Below are 19,038 nucleotides of genomic sequence, written 5' to 3'. Positions count from 1 at the left end.
AGTTCCCGGGCAAAAAATCTAGCCTAGGTCCCTCCCCTTCCGGTTGCCCACCAATAATCACCCACAAAAATGAAGACCGGAAGTACGTATTTTAGTAGTGTCTTGTCTAGTGTTTTGTAGTCTTTTTATCCATCCCGGGAGCGATTTTTTTCCCCAGGATGGTAGGGGAAGACTCATGAATATTCATTGGGGAAGTCATCCCTGATTGGTCTGATGACCTACCCCTAACCCCACCCCTAAACCTACCCGCCACTGGGGGTCTGATGACCTAGCCCTAACCCCGCCCCTAAACCTACCCGTCACTGGGGTTAAGACCAATCAGGGATGACTTCCCTAATGAATATTCATGAGTCTTCCCCTACCATCCTGGGAAAAAAATATCACATCCCGGCGATACGGCTCTTCCGGTTAAAGCAGCATTCAGCATGGCATTCAGTAACTTCGGGATTTCTTCGCTGTATTCTCGCTTTTTGCTCGCAGGTTTCTCTCTAGAGCTCCCCCACAGCTTCGGAATAGACATTTGACAACACTGTTGTAAAAACTCGTTGGCTATTCTCAGACACCAGAGGCTATAGATCAACGACATCAAAGCAGATGGGACATTCTTTAAAACGTCTTCTTCATTCGGGTTCAAACAGCGCGAGGGAGCGCAATAATGACGGCATTTTAGCAGATTTCTTTTGGCCGTAAAGCAATTGTTTACATCGCGCGACCTGATATCACACGAGACTTCCTGACGCGGCGGCCGGAGGCCCGCCGCCCCAAAGTTGCAAGTGCGTATTTTCCGCTCACAGGCACCAGGGGGGTGCGAAACGACCACCATTCAACCCGAAATAAGTAATATAACCATTCCAATGACTCCGAAGCTGTTCAGTTAAGGTAAAACAAGTTACTTAGTTCACCTTTAACCAGAAGATGACAGTAATGCAACGTCAAGGATGCAAGCTGCCGTTAAAACCCAAAGAAGAAGAAGAAGAAGAAGAAGAAGAAGAAGAAGAAGAAGAAGGCTCTTCCGGTTAGCTTTTTACAATGGCAGAGTGCGATAGATACCGCTGGACCAAATCTCTCCGCAAAATGCCTGAAGTCACATATGACGATGTGGTTCGGATGGTTAATGGAAACTCTCAAGTGGAAACTGAGGTATGGCTGTCTACGTCCTGATGCAGAGCAACCCGGTACACTACAACAACAGCTGCGGGTGTAGCCTGCCACTGTTGTTATAGCTCTAGCCGTTCGCCAGTAAGGTAAACGTTTCTATGGTAACAGCGAGTTGGACCAATCAGCAGACGTTGCTGCTACGATTGTGGGTAGTGTAGTTTTTTTTCATAAGATCGCGGATAAAACATGTTTTTCTTAAAACAAGGTTGATTTCATACGAACTTATAGCTTCTACAGGAGCAAAAACCTTCGTTTCACAACCTCATTGCTCGTGGTCAGTCTACCTCGGATGGTTTAGACTCTAAACCATCCGAGGTAGACGGACCACGAGCTTAGCCTGGCAAGCCATAGGCTAGTGACAATGCCCCCGAATTTTTGAGATACCGGAGATAGAACTAAACCCAAAAATGTTTTTCCTCATCTCTAAGGTCTCCCATATATGAAATGGATTCTTGGCTCAAAATATTTTACTGCTAAGATTGTTAAATTAACATATATTGTTATACACCCCAAAACCAAAAAAAAAAAAAAAAGCAGCAGGGACCGTCGCAACTCTGTCGTCATTATGTTAACAAACACAATTATTATAAGTAAACTGAATATAAATATATTATGTCAAGTGCACAACCTTCCTTGTTCATTTTTTTGAGTGTTTATTTATTTACGATACATTATTCATTCACAAAAAAAATGGTGTCCTTAAAGGTTGGAGTTTTCCTCATTTATATTTTTTATTTGGGCATTAAGATCAATTTCCAAAAGATGATTTTTTATTCCTCTTTTTAGTCAATGCATGGGTGTGTTCACTGTAACTGATGTGCTGATACTTATTTCTGATCCAAATATTTAAATACTATTGTAGGTTCTTGTCTATTTTTATCATTTATACTCACTAGAAGTTGAAAATAAATACAGGCATTGGGAATAGCCATGGAGGAATCACTGGCAATATAGTCCAGGCGTTTTAAGCCAAAATGAGGGTCAACCGTGAACAAATTGCAACAGAATCAAACTCAACTGATTTTATATCCTCCATATGTCCTGAGTAAGGAAAAAAAAGCCCAGAAGAATCCCATTAGGGGAAAGTTCAGAAAAAGACCCAAATATATCCTATTCATACGCCTATTCATTATTTTTCTCAAATGAATAGGGTAAAAATTTTAACCTTTAGATATCACCATGAAAATTACTGAGTTGATTATTTATATCAAGACATACAAAAAATATATTACAAGTTTTTTTTTAAATTGTTTGTTAACATGGACAAACGGTGCATAATCTAATTACAGATGTGCTAATTTGCATAAATACCACAACAGATCTAAACATTGGGTCTAGCCAGGTGAAAATGTCTTGTTGAATCTTGTTGACAAATAACAGTAAAATACTTGATGTTAAGGTCTGAATGGAACCCATTTAGGCTACCCATGAGCATTAATACATAGAGGCAGGAAGAAGTACTTTAAACCAGCCTTTATTAATTATTATTGCAGAGATGGGGTTTGGGGCTGGGTCCGTGGGACTGTTTCTGGGTATTTACTTTTTATTTTACTTACCTTTTGTCTTCTGCATTCTCCTTACCATTGTCTCCTGTTCTTGCCTCAGACTCGTCCCCCAGAAACAGTCCCACGGACCCAGCCCCAAACCCAATCTCTTAAAAATGAATAAAGGCTGGTTTCTAAAGTACTTCTTCCTGCCTGTATGTATTAATGCTCATGGGTAGCCTAAATGGGTTCCATTCAGACCTTAACATCAAGTATTTTACTGTTATTTGTGTAGATAGATACACTGTACAATGTTTAGACCTGTTGTGGTATTTATGCAAATTAGCACATCTGTAATTAGATTATGCACCATTTGTCCATGTTAACAAACAATTAAAAAAAACTTGTAATACATTTTTTGTTTGTCTTGATATAAGTAATCAACTCAGTAATTTTCATGGTGATATCTAAAGGTTAAAATTTTTACCCTATTCATGTGAGAAAAATAATGAATAGGCGTATGAATAGGATATATTTGGGTCTTTTTCGGAACTTTCCCCTAATGGGATTCTTCGGGGCTTTTTTTTCCTTACTCAGGACATATGGAGGATACAAAATCAGTTGAGTTTGATTCTGTTGCAATTTGTTCACCCTTTTTTCCTAAAACGCCTGGACTAATACTACAGTAGGCCAAACAGCACAGTATTATTCCAATTTGCTGCACCTCTTTGTTTGCTTTCCATTTCAAAGCTGTTCAGATTTATAAATTCATGTTCCCAGCAATTTTCTAGTACTCTTTTAACTGGATGTACTACTGAATGCCCCTTTACAGTTGCCTAATACACTCATTTCAAATGTAACCTACAAAACTTCAACCCCATCTCACCCATTTCGGAAGCATTCACTGCTTTAGAACAATTACGTCATTGATGACCAGGTTCAGGAAGCGGTTTGAATCTTGGCACAACATTTTGACAGATATATAAACCCATGGGATCCCCTCAAAATGTGTGGTTGTGATAGAGGTGAGTTTTTGGTTATTTTATAGTTTTGCTTGTTGTTTCAATGGAGCCAGCAAGAAAGAGAAAGACTTCCCCTGTATGGGAATACTTTGATCTGATTTCCTAACAAGGTAGGCCTACATTCATAAATAGCCTATAATACATTATATTTGTTGAATTGGTAATTATGTATTGGCAATTAATGCCTTATATAAAAAAATAAAATAAAAATAACACAATTTCATAATTTCTCACTATCTTTTATTCAAAGGTGAAGTGTATGTTGTGCTCCAAGGAATTGGGGCACTGTACAATACACTTAATCTATGCTAAGGCATTACAAGCCTTGCATGAGAACAAGTAGGGAAATGGAGGTGGGCCCAGCCAAGGTCATAACAAATAGTATAATAAAGCATTACAATGTTTCCATCTTGACTTTTGTAAATCATGCAACTGAAAGAAAAGTAAGAGATACTTTATTTACCAGAAAACAAGAGCTGGATGAGGCGCTGGTCACAAAGATTGTGAAGGACACACAGCAATTTAGTGTTGTGGAGGATGTGGGATTTAGGGACTTTGTTCGGAAACTAGACCCAACCTGTTCCCAACATGTTCTTCCCACAAGGCAGGTGTATAGGTGCATGCATTAAGCAAAGAGTATTATAATATTGCATTTGACAATCAACCCTCATGTGGTCTTCGGGTCATTTTGACCCGGAGAAGATTTTCTTTTTCCCAAAAATACTAGTTAATGTTATCGCATTGGACTGAAACTTAGTGACTTTGTTCCCAAAGGGTATAACTACTTCTCAAATGTTTTTTGAAAATGTTCGTACTTTTTTATGGGGGGTTTTGTTACCTTGTTACACTTGTGGTCTTCCCGGGTCAAAATGACCCGCCTATAAAAAATAGCTTATAAATCACTCATTATACCATATTTTCACCAAATCTTGGATTCAATCTTTTTGTCAACTTGTTCTCGTTCAATTAGGACTGGTTTTGTATTTTCATTTGCATCTGATTAATCGTGGGCCTCATTTATCTGAGAGTAGGCATCTCATTTTTTGAGTAAAAAAAAATAATTTTTTAATAATTTTGGATTTTTTTTTTTTTTTTTTTTTTTTTGAAAATTGGTACTGTTGATCACACTAGTCTACTTTAATGTTTCACCGGGAATTTTGTTTTGAAAAACTTTTATTTTGTAAAAAATGGTACATAGTCACACTTGTGGTCTTCCCGGGTCAAAATGACCCGCCTATAAAAAATACTTATAAATCACTCATTATACCATATTTTCACCAAATCTTGGATTCAATCTTTTTGTCAACTTGTTCTCGTTCAATTTGGACTGGTTTTGTATTTTCATTTGCATCTGATTAATCGTGGGCCTCATTTATCTGAGAGTAGGCATCTAATTTTTTGAGTAAAAAAAAAATTTTCATTTTTTTTTTGAAAATTGGCACTGTTGATCACACTAGTGTACTTTAATTTTTCACCAGGAATTTTGTTTTGAAAAACTTTTATTTTGTACAATATGGCACAGAGTTACACTTGTGGTGTTCCACTGGGCCATTGAGGGCCATTGTGGGCCATTGTTTCAATGGGCCATTGAAAGTGAATGGGAGAGACCAATGCAAACAATGAATGGAACAACACAAAATAGGTACCATTTTAAAGCTTAGAATCTCAGCTTTTTAATGCATCTAATCACTTTGATCAACTCCTAACGAGAGCTGAGTTATCACTCTAAAACAGAGTGTTTCCCCGCAGGCGCCACCTAGTTGCGAAATAAATAATCATAATATTTTTCAAAACTATTACCTTGATCAACTTAAAATAGGTGTCATTTGAAAGCTTAGAGTCTGAAATTTACAATGAATGTAGCCAATTTGATAAACTCCTAAGTAGTGCTGAGTTATTTGCTGATAAATAGAAAAAAAACTAATTCATAATTTATAAACTACTTTTTTGTACTACATTCAGCAATATGTCAAATACATCATACAGCTCAGATAGTCCTGTGTCATATGTCATTTGAAAGGTCTCAATTAGCAGAATACAGCAAGCATAATTGTTTCAGGCTTTTTACTAAACTTGAGTGAGATTTTTGTAAAAGAAGCCCTTCAAGAGACCCATGTGTAAACCATACATGGATGATGGAATTTTAGACACAATTCCGCTCGTAACTTCATGAAACATGCTCCGATTGTGGAAAATGACACATCATTATTTACAGCAGATGCTTACAATTAAAATGAGTCCAAACTCAACATAATCCATCACTCAGAACTAAAGATATTCCTCATGGAGTTCTAACACAAAAAATACTACAGACACACAGACTCACATAGCCAAGCAAGGTAGCTTAGACTTGACCTTTTTACTCGTAACTTCATGAAACATACATCGATCATGGAAAATGACACATCGTTATTTACAGCAGGAGCTCACGATTAAAAAGAGCACAAACTCAATATATTCCATCAATAAGATCTAAAGATATTCCTCATGGCGCTCTAACACAAAAAATACCACAGACACACCTAGCCAAGTATATACTCATGAAGCTCTCACGTTTGGTTTTTGCTCATAACTTCACGAAGCATGCACAGATCGTAGAAAAATGTACATCATTATTTTCAGTAGACTATCACAATTAAAAAGAGCCAAAACTCAGCATAATCCATCACTCAGATCTAAAGATATTCCTAATGGAGTTGTAACACACGAACCCCCACAGGCGCTCACAGAGCCTTGAATATAGATGTAGCCTAGCACTTATGTCGCGTTTTAACTCGTAACTCAATGAAGCATGCATAAATTGTGGAAAATGGCACATCATTATTTACATGATATTGTTAAGATTAAAAAGAGCCCAAACTCACCATAATCCATCACATGCTCATATGTGTACATAAACAATGAACATGCTCCTGAAAATGTTTCAGTCTCTCCCATTCACTTTCAATGGCCCATTGAAACAATGGCCCTCAATGGCCCAGTGGAACACCGCAAGTGTGACAATGTGCCATTTTGTACAAAATAAAAGTTTTTCAAAACAAAATTCCTGGTGAAATATTAATGTAGACTAGTGTGATCAACAGTGCCAATTTTTTTCAGATTTCATTTAATATTTCCAAAATTATTCAAAAATAATGTTTTTTTTTCTCAAAAAATGAGATCCCTACTGTCAAATAAATGAGGCCTACGATTAATTAGATGCAAATAGAAATATAAAACCAGTCCTAATTGAAAGAGAACAAGTTGACAAAAAGATTGAATCCAAGATTGGGTGAAAATATGGTATAATGAGTGATTTATAAGCTATTTTTTATAGGCGGGTCATTTTGACCCGGGAAGACCGCAGGTGTTATAGGGTTTTGAACACCACATGAGGGTTAAGCACTTCTTTATCTTTCCTTTAGGCTGTAAAGGCCATGGTGGAGGCAAAATATGCAGAGTCCAAGGAGAAAGCCAAAGCTGAAGTAAAGAAGGCCTGACATCTGACATGTGGATGTCCATCAACATGGATGCCTGCCTGGCAGTAACTTGCCACTTTGTGGACAACAACACCTGCCTCAATTCAGTTTTGCTAGGAGTACTAAAATTCCCTCAGGCACACACTGCTGAAAATTTAGCTTGTGTGAAAGCCTCTCTGGAGGAATGGGGGATAACCAACAATGTAACGTGAATGGTTATAGATGGTGCTGCTAATATGATAGCCTGTGGCAGGGAACCGAGGCTCCGTCACACAATCTGCATTACACACTCTCTTAACCTGATAGTTAAAAAGGATCTTGACCAGACCCCTGTGCTCTCTGACATTCTGGCCAAGGTGAGGAAGCTTTGACTTTATTACAATTTCTGCTGTATTCTGCTTGTTTTACTACTGCAGAGGCAATTAAATTCATTGCTATTTTTTTTTTAAAGGATAAGCTTGTACAGCTGCAACAGCAGATGGGAAGGCGTTCACTGAAGTTCGTTCAGGAGGAAGAGACCCAAATGCTGCAGCATCCGGTGGAGCTCAAAGAGCCAGTGGGGGCAGCTTTAGTCAGTCTGCCCACTGAGATACCCCCACTGAGCTCTGATGAATTCACCTCTGTGAGTGCATGGCTTTCATTGCTTTCTGGCTTTAATGATGCTACCGTGGAGCTGTCAGAAGAAAAGGCAGGAGTGGTGTAAAAAAAAGAAATCGCCTCAGCCCTAAAACTCACAGTCCTCTGCCCTCTGCCTACCCGGCCACTTTACAGTTTAAGAATATTAATATTGCCCCTCCTGCCTATATGACCAAATAATTGATTTGATAGCCCCATTCATTTCAAGCCAACACGTTTATAACACAGTTATGTTATACAATCATTACCTACCACCCGAAAATACACATATTCGTATGAACAGATTAGTCTATTTGGAAATAGATTTTTCTTCACCGTTATTTCCAAGCCTTAACTGGAGCAACATACAGTGTATCACAGATCATCAGGTCATCTGTAATGTATCTGCTTGTTTTACACTCTTTTACCACCAGGTGGTATTGTGAGCAAATGAAGCCTCGAGAAATTAACCCTTTTGTGAACCACTTGCCTGAAAAGCTTCAATGCTTCATGAGGCTTCATCTCACCATCACTACACAGAACGTCCTCTTGCTGATTTTTCTCTTTTTCTTATGATGTTTGTTTTTCTAAAAGGTGTATTCCCTCACCTGATTGGAGTGTAAAGCGCAGAATGGTTAATTAGTCCAAGTGGTGTTCACTGCAGAGACAAATGACATCCAGCTCCCCCTCTATGGATGTAAGCGGTGGAGCTTGCCCTAGTTTAGGGATAGGGTTATGGGTAGGGATAGGGTGTAGTTGGACCTTCAAGCTCCACCCATTACATCCAGAGAGGGGGAACTGGAAGTCTAGCCCCACCCATTGACTCTGCAGTGAGGGGAAAAGGGGGAATTTTTTTTTTAATTAAACTTTATCTTAAATTCTACTGATCAGTCCTGTTTCTTATAATTAAATAATTCACAGTACATTCTTGACTATTTTGAGCCATTGCCTAACAGAACCTAGAGTGACATTCATTCCCACATTCTTAAAGACCCCCTGAAATCAAAATGTAAGTTTTTTATCTTTTAGTATAAATGTTAGTCTTAATGTTATCAATAAGCGGGTGTGTTCCAAAATAATGACACAATTCGCATTTAGGAGGTATAAGCATTCAAACCTTACAGTCTCTCACTTCCAAACGGCATAAAACACATTTAATGTAAAGGAAGAACATCTTAGTGGTTAGTGCACAAATAGTCAGATGTTTTATACACTTTCAAGTTTGATGGTAAAGTAGTTCTGTGTATAGGGAAGAGACTGTGAGGTTCATAACAGCAGGATAGGAAGAAGCTCTTCACCTACAAACTGAACAAAGGTTAAACAAATGGCCATTCGCATACATGAGATGTTTGTCCATCTAAAAGATCAAACGTTTCTGAAGAAAACCGACCGCAGCAGTTTCAGTTTGACTCAGTAGATGAGCTTAGAATCACACCTCCATAAACCTGACAATAACGTGAGATGATTGTTTTTTCAGCGGATAGTTTTTATTAGATCAGAGTTTTCACTGAACTACGGAATAAAATGTTTCACGTGCTTGTTTGGTTCTGTTTGTGCAAGTGGAGTCTGACTGGTAAGTTAAGTTATAAATGTATATCAAATATATTTCTTGCATTTGCTATTTTTCCCAGGTAGTTTAAATCAAACATGGATTCAGGCCCATCTTTCAGTGAGTCTATAATGTCCCATATTTAAAGCTACTGAAACATCTTTTCATTAAAAAAAAGTAAAAAAAATAATTCTCTGTTGCTGCTCCACTGTTCTTTAAATCATATTTAGTTACAAATTCAATCTGATTTCAGAATTTGTAAACCAAAAAGAGCCTTAATCAGTGACACAACCTGTTCATGTTCTCCAGGTGTGTTTGGTGATTCAGTGTCAGTGATGGAGGGAGATTCTGTTACTCTAAACACTGATCTTACTGAAATACATGAAGATGAAGACGTACTGTGGAAATATGGAGCTAAAACGTCTCTAATAGCTGAAATCAATAAAGCTGCTGGGATTTTCTCCACATATGATGGTCCTGATGGGAGATTCAGAGACAGACTGAAGCTGGACGATCAAACTGGATCTCTGACCATCACAAACACCACAACTGAACATGCTGGAGTTTATCAACTACTGATAACTGGAGTTAAGTGGTCGTCAAAAACATTCAGTGTTTCTGTCTATGGTGAGTGGAGATGTGTTCACAAATTCTTGTTTTATTAGAGTAATATTTTGGTTTCAGTATAAGTTAAGCTGAATCGACAGAATATGTATAATATTGCTTAGTACAAAATTTATTTTGACTTGCCCTTCGTTCTTTTAAATAAGAGGGGAAATGGAGGTTACGGCGAGGTGCTTAGAATCTAATTGAATATTAACTTATTTGGATGGTTTAAAAGAAGAAATGTGAGGCTTTATAATTTAATAAAAACACATTAGTTAAAACTTGTGTATTATTTGTGCTTTAGTGTCGTTTTAGAGTTATAGTGTCAAAGCGACCAAGTTGTCAAATTAGATTAGAACTTTACACAGAAAAGTTGAGTTAAGGGTTTTCTTTTCACATTTATTTTCATATTGTTCACATCTGGTGGCTTTACTATAAAGACAGTATTTTAATGTTTACGGATCGGCCCCATTCGTAAGCGTCTCACTGTAACACAGGTTTTTGCTTCTCTGCTGGACACAAATTGAGAAAAAAAGTTTGTGGTAATCAACATTATGGCACAAATGCTGTTGAATGAGCTTAACTTGTACTAAACTACAAATATTCCTTTAAATATACTGGAATGTACAATAATTATATAGGCTGAAATGAGAAACACTCACTCACCATCAACCCACTACACAAAAAATAATTTATTCTCTCATGTTTTCCAGCTCATCTGCCTGTTCCTTACATTACCAGAGATTGTTCATCATCATCATCATCTTCATCAAATTGTTCATTGGTGTGTTCATCAGTATTGAATGTGTGTGATGCGACTCTCTCCTGGTACAAAGGAATCAGTGTATTGTCCAGCATCAGTGTGTGTGATCTCAGCATCAGTCTCTCTCTACCTCTGGAGGTGGAATATCAGGATAAAAACACCTACAGCTGTGTGCTGAACAATCCCATCAGCAACCAGACCACACATCTGGACATCAACACACTCTGTCACACATGTGCAGGTACCACAGCACTGATGATATATGTGTGTATTTACTGACCTGATCTATCATGTTAATACAGTGATGATGCTTGATAGAGATTCACTAATGGTTAATTTTGTCCATTACAGATCAAGGCCTACCATTATTTTACATAGTGTTGATCTCTGCCGCTGGATCTCTGATGATTGTTGCTATAGTTGTGATCTTCTGCATCTGCAAGAAATGTAGAAAAACAGGTCAGAAGAGCAAGCTATTTATCTATAAAAATATTTATTCTTTTAAGGAACAAATTTCTAAATAATATTGAAAACTTTTTCATTTTAACACATCTGTGTTATTATTAATGCAGTTCAGACACAGGAGGAAGACAGAACTGCTTCAGCTTTGTGGAAACCGAAAACACGAACAAAGGTAAAATCTTTCATGACTCTGTTGCAAGAAGTTGTTGCAGTCAGTTAGTGTAATTGAAGCTGCTGAGTGAAGTTTTGTTTTAAAGGCCCCAAATGGTCAGTGAAGAGACGTGTGTGATCAATCGTTCAAACTGTCATCATTACTAACTTCAGTAGAGAGCAGATCAAAAGGACAGTTTTAGCATGTTAGCACCTCAGTGTATTACTGAAAATGTATTTAAAATGTACCACAATTTATTGTATTTATTTCAGTTACAGTAATATATTATAATTGATAAATCGTTATATTAAAGGCTTAGCCTTAGTTCATCTAAAAATGTTTTCTCAATATTTATGATAGCCTCAGTCACCATTCACTTTCATTGCATCTTTTTCCATACAATGATAGTGATGTGGTGACTGTCAGTCAACAACATTCTGCCTTGTTTTTCTTACAAGCCAACTGAAATTTTCTATCCACTGTTAACGGCAGACTTGTGTGTTTGCTGTGGTCGAGGTGATGCGCATAAAATGGTGTTTTCAGACGTGATGAGGGCCGCTAGTCCTCCACAGTTCACGCTTTTATTATATAAAAATTTTAAACTAGAATTTTTTTGAAATTTAAGTGAAAATACAGACTACTTACAGATTACTTACAAATCACCAAGTTTAATATCACTTGAGGAAAATTCTTTCCGCCTGTTTCAAAAACAATGGCTTAAAGGAGAACTCCGGTCAATTTTAACATTGAGCTCATTTTTTTGTACATTTGTCAATACAGAGAACAACGACAAAAATCGGTGTTGCCTACACCGAGTTATTCTATTTTTTTAAATTTGCACCCTGTTGACTTCAATGGGGCAATGTTTAAACCTGCTTTTAGCCTCTTAACATCCTTGATATGTCATTACAAGTGCACAGAAAATGTGAGTGATTCCTTCAGAGTGAACACGGTGAATCTGACTGCAGTAGATGTGAAAGATATTAATAAAAATTAAGTTAATTCAGCCAGCGCTCATACCTGTATTTACTTCCTGTTTTCGGTCGAAGCCCACAGTAGTCGATTGTCGAGTTCTCCACTGTTGCTTAGTTACCTATGATCACGCGCGTGAACTCGACAATCGACTACTATGGACTTTGACCGAAAACAGGAAGTAAATACAGGTATGAGCGCTGGCTGAATTAACTTAATTTTTATTAATATCTTTCACATCTACTGCAGTCAGATTCACCGTGTTCACTCTGAAGGAATCACTCACATTGTCTGTGCACTTGTAATGACACATCAAGGATGTTAAGAGGCTAAAAGCAGGTTTAAACATTGCCCCATTGAAGTCAACAGGGCGCAAATTTTAAAAATAGAATAACTCGGTGTAGGCAACACCGATTTTTGTCGTTGTTCTATGTATTGACAGCACTCCAAATGTACAAAAAAATGAGCTCAATGTTAAAATTGACCAGAGTTCTCCTTTAAGCCTCGTCTCAGACTACAATGCAAGTTTTAACTGTTTTAACTGAAAGCAACTTGGACTGGCATATTATAATATATATATACACTCACCTAAAGGATTATTAGGAACACCATACTAATACTGTGTTTGACCCCCTTTCGCCTTCAGAACTGCCTTAATTCTACGTGGCATTGATTCAACAAGGTGCTGAAAGCATTCTTTAGAAATGTTGGCCCTTATTGATAGGATAGCATCTTGCAGTTGATGGAGATTTGTGGGATGCACATCCAGGGCACGAAGCTCCCGTTCCACCACATCCCAAAGATGCTCTATTGGGTTGAGATCTGGTGACTGTGGGGGCCATTTTAGTACAGTGAACTCATTGTCATGTTCAAGAAACCAATTTGAAATGATTCGAGCTTTGTGACATGGTGCATTATCCTGCTGGAAGTAGCGATCAGAGGATGGGTACATGGTGGTCATAAAGGGATGGACATGGTCAGAAACAATGCTCAGGTAGGCCGTGGCATTTAAACGATGCCCAATTGGCACTAAGGGGCCTAAAGTGTGCCAAGAAAACATCCCCCACACCATTACACCACCACCACCAGCCTGCACAGTGGTAACAAGGCATGATGGATCCATGTTCTCATTCTGTTTACGCCAAATTCTGACTCTACCATCTGAATGTCTCAACAGAAATCGAGACTCATCAGACCAGGCTACATTTTTCCAGTCTTCAACTGTCCAATTTTGGTGAGCTCGTGCAAATTGTAGCCTCTTTTTCCTATTTGTAGTGGAGATGAGTGGTACCCGGTGGGGTCTTCTGCTGTTGTAGCCCATCCGCCTCAAGGTTGTGCGTGTTGTGGCTTCACAAATGCTTTGCTGCATACCTCGGTTGTAACGAGTGGTTATTTCAGTCAAAGTTGCTCCTCTATCAGCTTGAATCAGTCGGCCCATTCTCCTCTGACCTCTAGCATCAACAAGGCATTTTCGCCCACAGGACTGCCGCATACTGGATGTTTTTCCCTTTTCACACCATTCTTTGTAAACCCTAGAAATGGTTGTGCGTGAAAATTCCAGTAACTGAGCAGATTGTGAAATACTCAGACCGGCCCGTCTGGCACAAACAACCATGCCACGCTCAAAATTGCTTAAATCACCTTTCTTTCCCATTCTGACATTCAGTTTGGAGTTCAGGAGATTGTCTTGACCAGGACCACACCCCTAAATGCATTGAAGCAACTGCCATGTGATTGGTTGATTAGATAATTGCATTAATGAGAAATTGAACAGGTGTTCCTAATAATCCTTTAGGTGAGTGTGTGTGTGTGTGTGTGTGTGTGTGTGTGTGTGTGTGTGTGTGTGTATATATATATATATATATATATATATATATATATATATATATATATATATATATATACATACATTTCTAAATCATGTTTAAAAAAGCTACTTAAATGTCCTAATTGAACTAAGGCCTAATCCTGGCTTAATCTAAGCTCAGGCCTTAGAGTATCTGATTTTAACAGTACTTAAGTATTTTACTCGTTGAGGGCTCAAAGATGCCTTGAAAAACAAAAAACTGTTGATTTGTGAGGAGAGCAATAATATGTTTATTTTCTAAAGTCAAAATAAAACTGAACACCTGTGGTGAGATCTGGTATTTATCTCATTTACCTGATTAACCCCTAGTATCAATGTGTCTAGGCAGTCTTTTGCTGTCAGGTCAGGATAGGATTTATTTCCTCATTAGCTTGTTTTAATTTATACCAGTAAATCTAGGTGTAGTCCCTACACTCTCGTGAAACAATAATAATCATTACTAACTAGACAATTGGGATCAATTTCATGCTTACCTTCCAGCAGAATCGTCCCTGGAACCCTTGTTTCCTTTGGTCATGCAAGGATTAATATAATGCTCTGTCTATTGCTAATGGAATTGTCTTTGTAAGCTGAAGTAAAACTTAACAATGTTTGTCTTTAGAAATAAAATTTTATTTAAACAAAAGATAAAAATACTGATTACAATAAGATTAATATTTGTAGCAAATCATCAAAAATTTACAGGTTATAAACTTCAGCTTATTCAATCTCAAAAGGGCAGTCCTTTATGAGTGAATATTACACAGGCTAATTACCTTATAAGCAATTCAAGCAATAGAAGTAATAATTATCTTGTTCTCATCCGAGGTTTCTCAAGATACAATAATACAGCAGAGGAATTCAAACAAAAAGAAATTCAGTTAGAAAACTGAACTAGATGAGAACGAACTTCTCCCCAGGGATGCAAAACATAAAAATCAAAAATGCAGCCTTTAACAGTCAAAATGCAGTCATATTTATACGGAACTGGGTTACATTGTTCCTATGCAGTTTTTTGTTGTTTTTTTTCCAGAGGAAATAAGTCCTATGACATTAACCTTCCTCAGTCAAGGGGGTTTTAGGTGACATCAGTGTTTCCCATATATGGGCATTCTTGCGTCCTTTCCGTCCTCTGCGCTTTGGACTTCTGTGTAAGTGTGTGCGTGCATAAGTATCTGGAAGTGTGTTTGTAGGTCCAAAATACCTATTAAAATTCACACATCCTACTACACACCTCAAAACTGCAATTGACACAACAGCCCCTTAAACATCTACACACACTCAAGTCTCAGTTAAGCTCAAGTGCTCAAAAAGGGCAAAATTTGGCTAAATAAACCAATATCCTTCAAAAAGGTCTCTTCATCACGGATAAATAAAATAATGTTAAGTAAATTGAAATAGTCAAAGCCTGCTTTCGCTGGATGTTCTTGTTTCGGCCTTATCACCGGCCGCAGTCATGTCCTCATCTTAATTATGAAACTCCTGCGAATCACAACATCCAGCTAATGCACTCACATTTGTGTAAGTTGGGGTTTGGGTAAGCAAGGGCAAAACACGTAATATATAGTACCTTCAATACCCTGTAGATGGAAATATCACTTCTTTTGTAGCAGAAAACTGATGCAGATGTAAAAAAAGTTAACCTTGCAAAATTTTATTTAATTGTAACACATTATTCAAAAATGTTGAAGTTGCTAATAGGCTTATCTTTGATACTCAAAGTACATAGTTGCCAAAATACTTAACAACAGAAACTAAATACACTTAAATACTTCAAACCACAGCAAAAGAGAACCGGTAACATCCAACATGTGTGATTCAATTACGTTTTTAAGGGCTGTTCTAACGTTACACAGGCGTTCACACAGACAGTGATTATCACAACACGATCGGACATACAGTATTTCATTTGAACAAGAGTAAAAGGAAGAGCGATCTTCAACTCAACAAGAGCTCAAGTTTATGCAAATGAACGTCGACACGATGCGGCCACTAACGCCAGGTTAACACATAGGCCTACTCCGTTTGCAGTGCGTATAAGAAGATATATCCAGAAGATAGCACCGTAGCCGAGTCATCCATACACCCATTTTCCAAACCGCTGGTCCAATGTGGCTACAGCGTAATATCACACAGGTATACATTCCTTTTTGATTGGTTATTAAATGGTTTAAATTAAGATTTATACATGCTAGTTTGCATGACAGAGTTCAAGATAAATCTTTTCATCCTAATACTGGAGCTGCCAGTTTGATAAGATTCAAATGATTGATAAACAGCACAGACAAAAGCGGCAGCAGGAGCACTCAGTGTCCGAATTCACTCACTCATTTTCATTCACTCCTTCAAGTAGACTATGTTAGTTTGAAATGTAGGGAATAGTGAATGAGGGTATAGGAGGCGATTTCGAACACAGCCCTAGTCTATTTTTGCTGTGCTGCACGTCCTGAATTAAAGTGACACCACATTTTTTGCATAAATTGTAGTAATTTCAACATAAATACACAGTTTCACAGTCAACACATGGCTTTTTGCCCAGGGTAAAGCAAGAAATACAACATCTTACATCACATTTAGATAAATAAGGCGATTTAATGGATATGGCACTCGCACTTTTGTGACCAGCATTTATTGTATGAACATTTAAATCCAAAAGAAAAGGCATGAGAGTTGGCTGTTTTGTCCATGTTTGTGATAAAAAAATAAAAATAAAATAATGTTTTGCCACTTACTTGAGCAACTTAGCCTAATATATAAATCTAGAAGTAATTCATTGAATAAAACATTGTTTAAATGTAGTGTTTAAATGTGAATATGTTCATGAAATAACTGTACTGTAAAACTGTACTGTGTACAACAAATCACAATGCTGAAAAAGCATTTTCCGTAACAAATTTTGGTTTTAAAATAAAAACTATAAATAAATGTTGTTTGTACAGCCACGGATCAGTTGCGCACTGCAAACGTGGCATATGTGAAAGCAAGTGCGTATGCCGTGCTATGGAGTATGTCTGAACCTGGTGTAACTTGTGTTGTGTATTCAATGATCCGTCGCTAGATACCGTGGCAGATTATAACGGCTACTAATATGAAAATACACACTTTTAAACAGACTGCAGCAATCATTAAACAATACATAGTGAGCTAGTGAGAGCTGTGTGAGTAAACCTCACTCCCCTGACCCCAAAAAGCGCATTAGCGACTGATGCTAGTGGTCTTTAGCATTTCGTTTGTCTTTTGCCTCCCATGCCGGTGACCCGGGTTCGAGGCCCGCACAGAGGGCGAGTATCATTCATTGTTATGAATTGTATTCATTATATATGTAAAAACAGTTACACTTGAGGCTGATGTGGCCTACTAATTTAAATAATCCTTTCTTTCTAACCATATGTGAACAATTAATAAATTGCTTTGTTACTCTAAAATCACACATACAAAGTAACAGAGTTGTTACCCATGTTATCTGTGCTGAAGTGTGTCCTCGAGCTGCAGCTGCTCAGTGTTTTATGCTTATTTTTGAGCTGAGATGCAGCTTCAACAGCCGTTGTTTGTTTTAGACGTGCTGAAAAAAAAAACGGGTATGTTTGCTGTTGCTTTTGTGTGAAAGACAATCATTATCAGTGCACAGGCTGTCATGACAAACCTTCAGAACTTAGTAATCTGTTTAATGATTTAACGGTTTAAAAAGACATGCAATGAACTGGATGAATGATGTCATTTCCTCTTGCTGCTTCATGTTAGCATCTGTTCTGTAATAGGCTAGTGGTAGTTCTTTGAAAAACAGAGTTCTTAGGCCTATTTGTAGATTCAGCTTTGCTTTAGCATCTTTTAGCACACACGATAGAAACATAAATAAGGTCTTTTAAAAGTGATTCACACTTAGACTTTATAGAAAATCAGACTTAGACTTAAAGTTGTTCTGCTATCGATTTACTGATTGAGTTTGTTTCCATTTGCAGAAATCAAAGACGGATGCTGTGTATGAAAATGTCCCTAAAAAAACGATGATTTGTATCTGCTGGAATTGATGTTCATACGGGACAATACCCCTCACCTTTTGGTGTTGCTCACATTTATTCTCTGGCAGGATGTTTTTCTTTTGTCTCTGTTTTGCTTTTTTTTTTTTTGCTTTTTTGCTTTTTTGTGTGTGTGTGTGTGTGTGTGTGTGTGTGTGTGTGTGTGTGTGTGTGCAAATGCTCTGTATTAGAATAATTTAGTGGTTCTCCATTAGCATAGCAGCAACCAGATTCTTAACTAAAATGTTCTATTTTAAGTTTATCACATCCAAATGTATCAATATTTCATTATTAAATACTGAAATCTCATTTACTGCTTGTTTTTTGTTAGCATGCTCTGATGGACATTTAGCCAAATATATCACAAGCACATCATCGCTCTCTAGTGTCCAAAACAGAAATCACATCTCTATAAAAATAGCGCAAATTTACCATCACACAGTGTCTGTCTCCAATAGTGTTTTTGTAAAGACAGCATCACACAGTAGGCTATCCCCTTTTTATAAATTGCCTGTTATTTCATGAATACATAAAGCATTGTGCATAGTGCACTACTAGAGCATCTAGTGTCATGACTATCATTTACCAAGAATAAAAATAAGTAAAAGTGAAGTGTTAAAATCACATTCCAGTGAGTACAGAGACATAATCATTTCTCAAATCATGATGAAAATGTATGATAATTTCTTCACAAACTCTCATGGATCCAGCATTTTTTGAGTAATACAAAGTTTATTTTATTTTTCCTGAAAATAGTTTTTATGAGGGTTCAACTTTTGTCTTGGATCATACAATTTAAACAGCTTACTAAAAACCCTGAAACAGTTAGGTGCAGACAGACAGATGATGATCAGGAATAAAGTTAAAACACAGCATTTAAAAACAATCCAACAGGTAACACATTCACAAACGCTAACTCGTAAAACGTAGACTGGA

At 37.4% G+C, this 19,038-nt stretch overlaps 1 protein-coding gene across 1 annotated transcript; it reads left to right on the top strand.

Annotated features, from left to right (window-relative positions):
* Nucleotides 1-387: 387 nt before the first annotated feature.
* Nucleotides 388-18,411, top strand: LOC311085779 (SLAM family member 5-like). The gene is made up of 8 exons (XM_084118411.1): nt 388-1,140; nt 7,069-7,478; nt 7,574-7,744; nt 9,596-9,913; nt 10,606-10,896; nt 11,007-11,114; nt 11,228-11,289; nt 18,046-18,411. Exons 4-8 carry the CDS (start codon nt 9,622-9,624, stop codon nt 18,112-18,114), a joined length of 822 nt encoding a protein of 273 aa, XP_083974537.1. The 5' UTR covers nt 388-1,140; nt 7,069-7,478; nt 7,574-7,744; nt 9,596-9,621; the 3' UTR covers nt 18,115-18,411.
* The last annotated feature ends 627 nt before the right edge of the window (nt 18,412-19,038 follow it).

The sequence above is a fragment of the Abramis brama genome, assembly GCF_963993115.1.
Source record: "Abramis brama genome assembly, chromosome: 6".
NCBI classification, from domain to species: domain Eukaryota; kingdom Metazoa; phylum Chordata; class Actinopteri; order Cypriniformes; family Leuciscidae; genus Abramis; species Abramis brama.
The sequence above is the reverse complement of the archived record's forward strand: the minus strand, read 5'-3'. Positions and strand labels throughout refer to the sequence as shown.

What these genes read in the sequence shown, in the direction of transcription:
- LOC311085779 (XM_084118411.1), top strand. Translation starts at nt 9,622, where the DNA reads ATGGAGGGAGATTCTGTTACTCTAAACACTGATCTTACTGAAATACAT. An exon ending in ACTCTGTCACACATGTGCAG is followed by an intron (nt 10,897 to 11,006) that starts GTACCACAGCAC and finishes TGTCCATTACAG; the next exon opens with ATCAAGGCCTACCATTATTT. An exon ending in CAAGAAATGTAGAAAAACAG is followed by an intron (nt 11,115 to 11,227) that starts GTCAGAAGAGCA and finishes TTATTAATGCAG; the next exon opens with TTCAGACACAGGAGGAAGAC.